Source organism: Xenopus laevis, chromosome 4L (genome assembly GCF_017654675.1).
Source record: "Xenopus laevis strain J_2021 chromosome 4L, Xenopus_laevis_v10.1, whole genome shotgun sequence".
Taxonomy (NCBI): domain Eukaryota; kingdom Metazoa; phylum Chordata; class Amphibia; order Anura; family Pipidae; genus Xenopus; species Xenopus laevis.
In genome coordinates, this window is record NC_054377.1 from 90,385 (window position 1) to 102,434 (window position 12,050).

At 38.7% G+C, this 12,050-nt stretch overlaps 1 protein-coding gene across 5 annotated transcripts in view; it reads right to left on the minus strand.

Annotated features, from left to right (window-relative positions):
- The window catches only part of LOC108713433 (receptor-type tyrosine-protein phosphatase eta), a 54,886-nt gene that overhangs the window by 11,194 nt on the left and 31,642 nt on the right, over positions 1–12,050 (minus strand). For 3 of the 5 annotated variants that reach the window (XM_041589625.1, XM_041589624.1, XM_041589622.1), the window contains 7 exons: positions 10,584–10,856; positions 9,716–9,976; positions 9,015–9,287; positions 8,287–8,559; positions 7,401–7,661; positions 5,675–5,965; positions 2,354–2,494 (listed from right to left, as the gene is read on the minus strand). In XM_041589625.1, the coding sequence (XP_041445559.1) occupies positions 2,354–2,494; positions 5,675–5,965; positions 7,401–7,661; positions 8,287–8,559; positions 9,015–9,287; positions 9,716–9,976; positions 10,584–10,856 (1,773 nt within the window). The remainder of the gene's footprint in view (positions 1–2,353; positions 2,495–5,674; positions 5,966–7,400; positions 7,662–8,286; positions 8,560–9,014; positions 9,288–9,715; positions 9,977–10,583; positions 10,857–12,050) is intronic. The other 2 variants (XM_041589623.1, XM_041589626.1) reach the window with 2 other exon arrangements.

Below are 12,050 nucleotides of genomic sequence, written 5' to 3' on the forward strand. Positions count from 1 at the left end.
TATTCTCCTTTAAAAAATACTTTAATTGTGACAAAATGTGATCACAACTGAGAATCATGACTTTCAATTTATTCCAATTCTCAACTGACAATCACAGAAAAGAACATGACTTTTAGTATGTTATAGAATGCCCAAGTCTAAGCAACTTTCCAATTGGTATTTATTATTTATTTTTTATTATTTGCCATTTCTTCTTACTCTTTACAGCTTTCAAATGGAGGTCACTGACCCCATCTAAAAAAAATAAATGCTCTTCAAGGCCACAAATTTGTTGTTATTGCATCTTTCTGTACAGGCCTATTCATATTCCTGCCTCTTATCAAAGCATGGTTGCTAGGGTAACTTGGAGCCTAGAAACCAGATTGCTGACATTTCAAACTGGAGAGCTGCTGAATAAAAAGCTGAAAGTCAAAAACCACAAATAATATCAAACCAAAAGTTATATAGAAGAAAAGGGCTGAGTACTACTTAAATATTTATATCAAGATGTGTATGAATAAAAAGGCAATGTTTATCAGACAACTGTGCCAGGGAATCACAATACAAATAAAAACACTTAAAACCAATTAGAACTGTTAAGTAAAATAAGGGGCCCCTCCTATTTTAGTTATAGCACTCTATAGAGCTTAATTCAAGTAATGCGCATATCAACATGTACTATAATGCAGAAAAAAATTCTCTCTCTTTATAACAGGTCCCGTACCTGGTACTTCATGACTGAAGCAGCTTTTACATAATATCACCAGCGGAGCAAATTGTTTAGGTTAACCAGTGTACTCACATGGCATAAAACCCTTCTTGGAATATTATTAACTGCAACTTTTTTCCTGTGTAATTTAGAACAAATTTGACTCTCAATCTAAAAAACGAATAACCTTTAAATCATATACCAGTAGACTAGAGATATCACATACGAGTTATCATTTACATAATCCATCCCAATTCCGGATGACATCATCAATGTAAAGAATCCATTGAGCTATGTAATTATGATATCAAAGAGGATCGGATGGCCATAATGCTGTAAATTTTGCTTCAATAGTGATCCGTGCAATTTACCTATAGAATTGGCCAATAAAGCAATAACATTATGGGGCAGATTTATCAAAGGTCGAGGTGACTTTTCGAATGAAAAAAATTCAAATTTCGAGCTATTTTTTGTGTACTTCGCCTAGGGAATAGTCCAAATTTGATTCGACTTTGAAAAAAATTATTGAAAATTTATCATGTAGTATCTCTTTAAAAATTCGACTTTGACCATTCGCCATCTAAAACCTGCCGAATTGCTGTTTTAGCCTATGGGGGACCTCCTAGAACCCATTTGTAATCAATTGGTGGGCTTTGAAAATTCAAAGTTTTTTTTGGGAAATTCAAATTCGATCGAATACGCTATTCCTTCGATTCGTATGATTTTGACTGAATATGGACCTATTCGATCGAAAATGGACCTATTCGGCAAAAAAACAACAACTTTGACTTCATTTTGGTTGGTCTTGAATTCGAATTGAATTCGAATTTTGAAGTTTTCTAAATTCGAAAATCAACCCTTGATAAATATGCCCCTATGTGAGAGGATAAATTTTATGGCTTCAAGCAGGAACGTCACCTGTAAGTCTGAATGTAGATATCCCATTAAATACATATCAACTGTATCTAGCACTCCGATTGGCTTTCTCAAATCAGAATGACTTATACATTACTATTTTTATATATTGCACTTTATCCGAGTTCACTATCTTACCTCAATTGAGTATCATTATATGTTAGATCTCTATCTTGGTCTCTTATTTCAATTATGACAAAATCACCAATTAGTGGAGAAATCTTTTCCTATCATTATTAATGCTTTATGATTATTATAGCTTTTATAGCTTTTCTGTGAGCATATGAGGTACTTTCCAAAGTGAATACCACGGTGCTGCTTTATTTTACATATACAGGTATATGACCTGGGATCTTTCTGTTATTTGGATCTCCATACCATCAGTTTGATAAAAATCATTTGAACATAAAATAAAGCCAATAGGCTGGTTTTGCCACCAATAAGGATGAATTGTATCTTAGCTGGGATCAAGTACAATGTAGTGTTTTTATTATTACAGACAAAAAGGAAATCCTTATTTGATCATAATGGAGTCATGAGAGATGGTCTTCCTGTCATTCAGAGCTTTCTGGGTAATGTTTTTCCAGATATCAGTTCCAATACCTGTATATCAGACTGTGATACACAGAGAGCCATTTGTAAGATGCTAACTCCAGAGGGAACAATGAGGTTTGCCGCCGGTCCTGCTATCCCACAAACTACTGGACTCATGTACTGATGTAACTCAGTTTGTCAGGAGTTAGAACTTACCGTTGCTATCAGTTGTCACTATCACAGCATATGCTTTGATTGGCCCATTTGTGTTGTTAAATTCATTGAAGGTGAATGTTATTTGAGAAGGTGATACCTGGCCAACTGATGGCACAAGAGGAGTAAGAACTATGGGAGGAGCTGAAAGAGAGAATTTAGAATGCTGGTGAGTTTAAAAATAACAAACGTGATGCTGAGATTGAAAGAAATTTTTGATCACACAATGTGTATACACCGTATTTATCAAGCTCCCTTGCAGTGTAAATTTCACAGCCATATAACACATCCAGAGAACAGCAATTACAGTCCGGTTCCATGCCTGCACACAAATGATTTCACACTCGCATCATACATATGAAAGGTGCAAGACAGAACCCCCACGTTGATTTTATGTCTGTGATGGTTCTTCCTTGTGCCCAATTTTTGTCCTGTTTCACCAAGTCACATAGTGTCACATGAAACCTGACCCTAAATGAAGGCCCTGTCTTAATGTGTTAAATAACTCCATACATTTGAATTCATATTCCTTTCCCGTTCAGTTTTAAAGTTCCCTTTTAGAATTAAGACCTGCATGTCCTGGAGACTGTGATTTTGACTGCAGAAATGTTGCCCCACTTGTGTATCACATGATTTGCTATTGATTTTATGTCTGTGATGGTTCATCCTTGTGCTGAATTTTTGTCCTGTTTCAGCAATGTATCTGCCTCCTGTAGAGCACCCAGTACATGTAATCATATATACCACATTAGATGAAGCACGTGAATAGTGGTCCAGAATGGTGTAGACTTTTTGTGTATTGGGAATTACAACTTGATCTTTGCACAGGATGGATTTGCAGTTTCACATCTGTGGCTATTGCAGGAAATGTCGCTGCTTTAGTTGTTTTAGGAAGAGACTCGTGACAATCATTTTCTTCAGATTAGGTGGTTGTCTATAAGACAAGAGGGGTAGTTCTGGGAATATTTGTTTTAGTCGGGTATCTGTATCTGGGTTGCAGGTCTCTGGCTAGTTTTCTAATAATGTCCAGTTGTGGGTTGTAGGTAAGTACAGTAGGTACCCTGTTGTTTTCTGTCTTTTCTTTGTAATCCAAGAGTGTTTCTCTGGGTATTTGAGTTGCTCTGTGGATTTGATCATCAATAACCTGCGGATGGGATCCCTGATTAACAAAAGTTTTCCGTAAGGAATGGAGATGTTTATTTCTGTCATCAAGGTTTGAGCAAATCTGGTTGTGTCTCAGAGCCTGGCTAAACACAATTGATTTTTTTATGTGATGAGGATGAAAACTGTCCCACATAAGATATGCAGGACGGCCTGTTGGTTTTTGGTATAGGGATGTTTGTATGGTTCCATTTTTGATGTAGATGGTTGTGTCCAAGAAGTTGATGTGTGAGTAAGAGTGGTTAAGGGTAAGGTTGATGGTGGGGTGGAATTGGTTAAATCTTTGGTGGAATGCCAATAGTTCTTGTTCTGATGCTGTCCATATGATAAATATGTCATCTATATACCATAAATAGGTTAAGGGCCTGGTGTTGCAGGAAGCCAGGAAATTTTCCTCTAACTGGGCCATAAACAGATTGGCATACTGAGGTGCCATTTTGCTTCCCATAGCATTTCCCACCAGTTGGAGGTATATGGCATCCCCTAATGAGAAGTAGATGTGTGTCAGTATAAATCTGATCAGTTGTAGAGTTGGTACCGTGGGCATATGATTTTTTTCTAGGAAGTGCTGTCAGGCTACAATACCGTCTTCATGTGGGATGTTGGTATACAGAGACTCCACATCCATGGTAGCTAGGATGGTGCCCTCTGGAAGTGGACCTATATTGGCCAGTTTGTTTAAAAGGTTAGTGGTGTCTTGTATAAAGCTGGGTGTTACCTGCAACCCACAACTGGACATTATTAGAAAAATAGCCAGAGACCTGCAACCCATGCTCCATACAGATACCCGACTAAAACAAATATTCCCGGAACTACCCCTCTTGTTTTATAGACAACCACCTAATCTGAAGAAAATGATTGTCACAAGTCTCTTCCTAAAACAACTAAAGCAGCGACATTTCCTGCAACAGCAACAGATGTGAAACCTGCAAATCCATCCTGTGCAAAGATCAAGTTGCAATTCCCAATACACAAAAAGTCTACACCATTCTGCAGCACTATTCGTGTGCTTCATCTAATGTGGTATATATGATTACATGTACTGGGTGCTCTACAGGAGGCAGATACATTGGTGAAACAGGACAAAAATTGCGCACAAGGATGAACCATCACAGACATAAAATCAATAGCAAATCATGTGATACACAAGTGGGGCAACATTTCTGCCGTCACAATCACAGTCTCCAGGACATGCAGGTCTTAATTCTAAAAGGGAACTTTAAAACTGAATATGAAAGGAAGATTTATGAATTCAAATGTATGGAGTTATTTAACACATTAAGACAGGCCTTAATTTAGGGTCAGGTTTCATGTGACACTATGTGACCTGACTGAATCCAGACTCCTGGACTATTTACCACCCACCCTAATTCATTGTATTATCTCTACATTTGATCTCTATTTATCTGTAACTTCCTAATTTATTGCCCATGAATACCTTTAACTGCTCTAACAGAATATATGCTGTGCCTTTCTACCTTTCATTTGTATTTTGCCTGACGAAGGGGCCTTAGGGGCTCCGAAAGCTTGCAATCTAATTGTTTTATTGTTAGCCAATATAGGTATCACTTCTACAATACTTTTTGTATTTGCTTGACCATACAAAAACACAAGGCTGAAGGCTGAGTGCTTTTATACAGGTCATGTAACTCTGACGTAACTTCTAAAATCCTCATATTTTGCAACAGGGGGTACTTTATTTATTATAATACACAAGTTTCAGTGAGTCATGTGACAGAAATGACATCAGAACTCACCGTTTATAACTGATGACATCAGTACTCACCATTTATAAGGATATCATTTACAAGATATTCATGATTTTTTGTATTATAAATCTGTATGTGTAGTGTATAAACAATATGTACTGCTGCAATGTCATTGGTCACTGCACATTGTACATTATAAAGGACTTTTGTCCTACTCCTTCTCCCCTGTAGCCAAAATATTGCCACATTTTTGTAATCCTTTAATTTAATGACATTTCTTTAGATTGTAAGCTCTTGATAACCCATGTTTGTAACTTGCTGGCAATATAAATAATGATGATGATATTTCTGCCCCCTGGGTTTTAATGTAAATTTCATGCAAATGGGATGCAGAAAGTAAATTGTGTTGCATGTGCTGTTGGTTTGTTTTATCTGAGAATGAACAGATACTCACGTCCCACTGCAGTTGTGCAGTCTCGCTTATATGCGCCACTGACTGTGTTAAAGGACACGGCTGTTATAGTAACATCATATACTGTGTTATAATTTAGTCCATCCACAGGGAAGGTTTGAATTCCAGTAGCACAGCTGGCAGTGATATTAATTGTTGATAGATCATTGGTGCCCTTTTTGGTGATATTTAGGTAGAATCGACTGTGAGTCCCTTCTGGACATTGCCATGTAAAGATGAGAGTTGGTTTTCCATCCTGAGATGTGCAGGTAAGTGATGTAACCGCCGCCGGAACTGGGAAAGAAAAATGGCAAATGTCACTACACATAACTCCCAAACAATTTTTCGCACATAGCAAAGCAATTTTTTGACCATGCCCCTTTCTGTGGCCACACCCCCTAATTACCATGTTCATTATACAAAATTTGGCAGGTTATGAAAGTTTGAAAATAATTCTCCTTATCTAAACTGTTTTTTTGTGTCTCAAAATTGTTACAAAGTATTTTATTTGCACCTGTTAGCTGTTCTGGGCTCTCTGCCAAAAGCAAATTAAGTGAGAGACTTTGTTTTTTTTTCTGGCTGTTCAGTGCAGAAGAAATAGGGACTTTCCAGTACAAATAAGGGACTGCGGGTTAAGCTGTCAAAAGAGGGACTGTCCCTCCAAAAAAGGGACAGTTGGGAGTTATGACTACACACTGTAATTATGTTTCTAGATATATTTCTGTTGCTGATGATAACTATAAGCTGTGAAGCAAGAACCTTTCCAATAGCTATACGCTGTGGTGCAAGAACCCAACCCAATAGTTATAGGCTGAGAACCCTTCCCAATAGTTATGGGCTGAGAACCCTTCTCAATAATTATAGGCTGAAAACCATTCCCAATAGTTATAGGCTGAGAACCCTTCCCAATAGTTATAGGTTGAGAACCCTTCCCAATAGTTATAGGCTGAGAACCCTTCCCAATAGTTATAGGCTGAGAACCCTTCCCAATAGTTATAGGCTGAGAACCCTTCCCAATAGTTATAGCCTGAGAACCCTTCCCAATAGTTATAGGCTGAGGAGGGATAAGGAAATCAGAACATATTACGGGTGATTTACAAGAGCAAGACAGTTTATTTCAGAAACAGTACCACATTTTTTATTGATTGTATTTAGAAAATGTCTTATTTTAGTATGATGTAGCTTATATTACATTTTTATTTTTGAGATAGTCCCCCCTTTAGCAACAGATAAGTGACTATTATGCTGCCATCTGTATCACCCAGATCTAGAGGTTCTGTTATACAGCGCACATATGAGCAAAGAGACCCAACACTATGAGCAAGATATCAATGGAACAAAGCACCTTTCCCTTCCAGATCCAACACTTATAAACCCCACTGCTCCCTGTGTCCCTGAAATGAATGGTTATGCTAAGCAGCATCAAATGTTGTGAGATTTGTAGCAAAAATAATCCCAATAAGCCCAAGAGTGTGACCAAACAGATGGAACAGAGCTCCTGATGGGTTTCATCTGCACAAACCAGAATTTGTTAAAGGACAAGCACAGGGGCAGCAGGGCTTTTTACTGAAAAGACCACGCCCCCTTAAAGTCTACACCCAATTAGGAATGACATAATGACATCAGCAGACAACTTCCAGCTTTGACATATAAGTAAACACATTATATATAAGAGGTTCCCCCTATTGCGTTCAAGTTCCACCCCAGTATCTTTAATATTTCCACTTACACAGGAAGATTGAGTTGGAGACACTTTCTCCTTCTGTTCCATTAGGGATCAGTACGGTGACACTGAAGCTGTACTTTTCCCCGGGTGTTAGACCTGTTATGCTATATGTCTCATCTCCGGTTGTATTACTGAATGATTTGTCCCCAATTACTGACACTCTGTAGGAATAGTAAGACTTGTAGTCCTGAGGCTTAGGCCACTGTAAGTCCACGGAGGTTGTAGTTATGTTTCCAATAATCAGCTGTGGGACAGGGAACGGTCCTGGAAAATGAAATGAATAGATTTATTACAAGTGAGCGGGAACATATGCACAATATCCCTCTGTGGAGATGCACCACCATTGTCTCCTAAAAATGCCAAAACATGCCTTTATATGGTCACAGGATCCCTCAGTGACTTCTAATATCCTTATCATTTACAGTAGGGGGTACATTATCCCTTATAATACATGAGTGATACTCAGAGTTCCCTGTATAACTCAGCCTGCAGGCTTATGCCTTTATATGGTCACAGAACAACCCCTCAGTGACTTCTAATATCCTTATCATTTACAGTAGGGGGTACATTATCCCTTATAATACATGAGTGATACTCAGAGTTCCCTGTATAACTCAGCCTGCAGCCTTGTGTCTTTATATGGTCACAGAACAACCCCCCAGTGACTTCTAATATCCCTATCATTTACAGTAGGGTGTACATTATTCTTTATAATACATGAATAATATTCAGAATAATATTCAGCGTTCCCTGTATAACTCAGTTACACCCCAAATACACAGAAGCCACAGCATATTTCCTAACTGAAAGCCAATGGAGGGAGATCCCTAACTTTCAAGCAATACTGGAGAGCACGGGAAGAGTAAAATGAATGAATGTGGTTACTTACTTGTGTAGAGAGAAATAGAAATAGGGTCACTCTGATACCCCATAACTCCGACTGTTACTATCTGGATGGAGTAGCTGGTTCCAGACTGTAGATTGGGAATTTGCACAGATAATATATTCCCCAAAACTTTGGAATACACGATTCCTGATGTATTACTGCATGTTACACTGAAGTTATACTCTACGCCCTTCATATTTTGGGGTTGAGCCCAGCTGAGGGAGATACTTGTTGTGCTACTACTGCTTGATATCAACGACCCAGGGGGAGATGGATCTGTGTAGAAAAAGGATAGAGAAATACATTAAACCAATAATTATATTGTACAAAAAGACATTTTTCAGTTTGGAAAGTGCTGATATTATACACAGTGCTGTAGAAGAAGAGAGAGCCAATTGGAGATCTTTACCCTTAGAGAAAATCTGAATTTATTTCTGGGGAGATGGAAGTTCCGTATAACATAGAAACATTAAGGGTTAGCATTGGTATCCAACAAAAAAGAGGACCTGAGTCAGCTGAGCAGCTAGAAATTTGGAGGCAGAGCTCCCTGTACTGCTAAATAACCCTGTTTAGTGGCTATTTGGGATACTCAGGGTGTGCACAGTACAGTCCTGGAGAGAATTACTATGAGCACTTACAGACGCTTCCTTATTGCACATTATATATTTGGACTTAATATCAGGAAAGGAAAGGTTTTTAACCTGTAACCAAAATCCATGAATGATACTCACATGTGGCTTGAGGAATAGTCAGGGAGGTACTGCTGAGATCTCCACTCAATGTCTTTATTGTGATATTGAATTTCCTCCCAGGGAGTAAGTCTCTGAATATCACAGGTGAGACAGATGTGCTTTGATTGAATTGGACAACATATGAAATCTCATTTATAAGGGAGACGACATACAGTTCTACCCTCCCAGGTGGGGGAACCCACAGAACCTCCAGGAAATTTGTAGATTTGTTGTTTCTCACTGTGATGTTTTCCCTTGGGATTCTCTCAGGGTCTGATTGAGAAAAAAAGAAATACATTGAGCTTTACTAACTGTAAATGAAAATACATATTCACATTCTTCTATAACATTTCTTCTTTCAATTAGAGCAAATTAGAGAAGGACTGAGAATCTGTACCAAATACCCAGTTTTATTTTACCAAAAATGCGTAATGTGAAGACAAAAGAGCAGAAATGATATATATTTCTGGCCAGGTGCTGCCTCATGTCCTCACTAATACATGGAATGGGCAGACTTGGGGAAATTACAGGGATAGTAAAGACTTAGACATAAATTGAATGAAATGACCGACATTCTGTTGTGGATACAATTATTGGGGGCAAACATTCAAAAATTCAAAGTAAAGGACTTATCCCCAGGTTCAGGTCCCTGTCAGGAATGTACCAATGAAAAAGAGAGAATTCCATGTTTCCTCACTTACACAGGTAGCTTGAGTTGGAGACACTTTCTCCTTCTGTTCCATTAGGGATCAGTACGGTGACACTGAAGCTGTACTTTTCCCCGGGTGTTAGACCTGTTATGCTATATGTCTCATCTCCGGTTGTATTACTGAATGATTTGTCCCCAATTACTGACACTCTGTAGTAATAGTAAGACTTGTAGTCCTGAGGCTTAGGCCACTGTAAGTCCACGGAGGTTGTAGTTATGTTTCCAATAATCAGCTGTGGGACAGGGAACGGTCCTGGAAAATGAACATGAATAGATTTATTACAAGTGAGTGGGAACATATGCACAATATCCCTCTGTGGAGATTCACCACCATTGTCTCCATGTCTCCTAAAAATGCCAATACATGCCTTTATACGGTCACAGGATCCCTCAGTGACTTCTAATATCCTTATCATTTACAGTAGGGGGTACATTATCCCTTATAATACATGAGTGATACTCAGAGTTCCCTGTATAACTCAGCCTGCAGCCTTGTGCCTTTATATGGTCACAGAACAACCCCTCAGTGACTTCTAATATCCTTATCAGTTACAGTAGGGGGTACATTATCCCTTATAATACATGAGTGATACTCAGAGTTCCCTGTATAACTTAGCCTGCAGCCTTGTGTCTTTATATGGTCACAGAACAACCCCTCAGTGACTTCTAATATCCTTATCATTTACAGTAGGGGGTACATTAACCCTTATAAGACATGAGTGATACTAGGTCAGTTACACCCCAAATACACAGAAGCCACAGCATATCTCCTAACCAAAAGCCAATGGAGGGAGATCCCTAACTTTCAAGCAATACTGGAGAGTACGGGAAGAGTAAAATTAATGAATGTGGTTACTTACTTGTGTAGAGAGAAATATAAATAGGGTCACTCTGATACCCCATAACTCCGACCGTTACTATCTGGATGGAGTACTTGGTTCCAGATTGTAGATAGGAAATTAGAACAGAGGATTGAGTCAGTGGATGTATTGAATACATCGTTCCTGATGAATTGCTGTAGGTGACACTGAAGTTATACTCTACGCCCGTCATATTTTGGGGTTGAGCCCAGCTGAGGGAGATACTTGTTGTGCTACTACTGTTTGATATCAACGACCCAGGGGGAGATGGATCTGTGTAGGAAAAGGACAGAGAAATACATTAAACCAATAATTATATTGTACAAAAAGACATTTTTCAGTTTGGAAAGTGCTGATATTATACACAGTGCTGTAGAAGAAGAGAGAGCCAGTTGGAGATCTTTGCCCTTAGAGAAAATCTGAATTTATTTCTGGGGAGATGGAAGTTCCGTATAACATAGAAACATTAAGGGTTAGCATTGGTATCCAACAAAAAAGAGGACCCGAGTCAGCTGAGCAGCTAGAAATTTGGAGGCAGAGCTCCCTGTACTGCTAAATAAGACTGTTTAGTGGCTATTTGGGATACTCAGGGTGTGCACAGTACAGACCTGGAGAGAATTACTATGAGCACTTACAGACGCTTCCTTATTGCACATTATATATTTGGACTTAATATCAGGAAAGGAAAAGTTTTTAACCTGTAACCAAAGTCTATGGGGCAAATACACTAACCGGTGAAAATTCACCAGCGCTGGCTTTGCGCACTTCCCAACACTTCGCCAGATGTAATTTTACCTAGACAACGCTAATTCACGAAGATGAAAAGTTGCGCACAGTTGCAAAGTCGCGCTAGCGAAAATACAATCAGCAGTTCGAAGTTATGCTAGCGATGCCTAATTAGCATACGGCGTGCAGTTAAAGTACAATGGACGTATTTGCTGCAGTAAATACATTACACTACACAAGGCCAGGGAAACTTAATAAAATAAAACAGAGATCTTATAATGCCCTGCACATGTGCCCACTGTATAGTTTAGGTGCCATATGTTATCAAATGTAGGGGGGAAGGAGGGTACCCAAAAAGAAATTTACGATCTTTTTCAGTCTATCACCCTGTAAATAGGAAAAGACGCCAGCGTTTTTGGGACTTAGAAAAATGTTCAACTTTTTTTGGACCAAGTCCTGTCTACTCTATTGCACTTCGCCTGGTCTGAGGTGGCAAAGATAAGTCTGGCGATAGAGGTAACGTTCATTAAAATCAAAAAAATTGTGAATTAGCGAAGTTACGTCCATTCGCCAGTGCGAAAAACCCGACAAAAGAGCAGAAATGATATATATTTCTGTTCGGGTGCTGCCTCATGTCCTCACTAATACATGGAATGGGCAGACTTGGGGAAATTACAGGGATAGTAAAGACTTAGACATAAATTGAATGAAATGACCGACATTCTGTTGTGGATACAATTA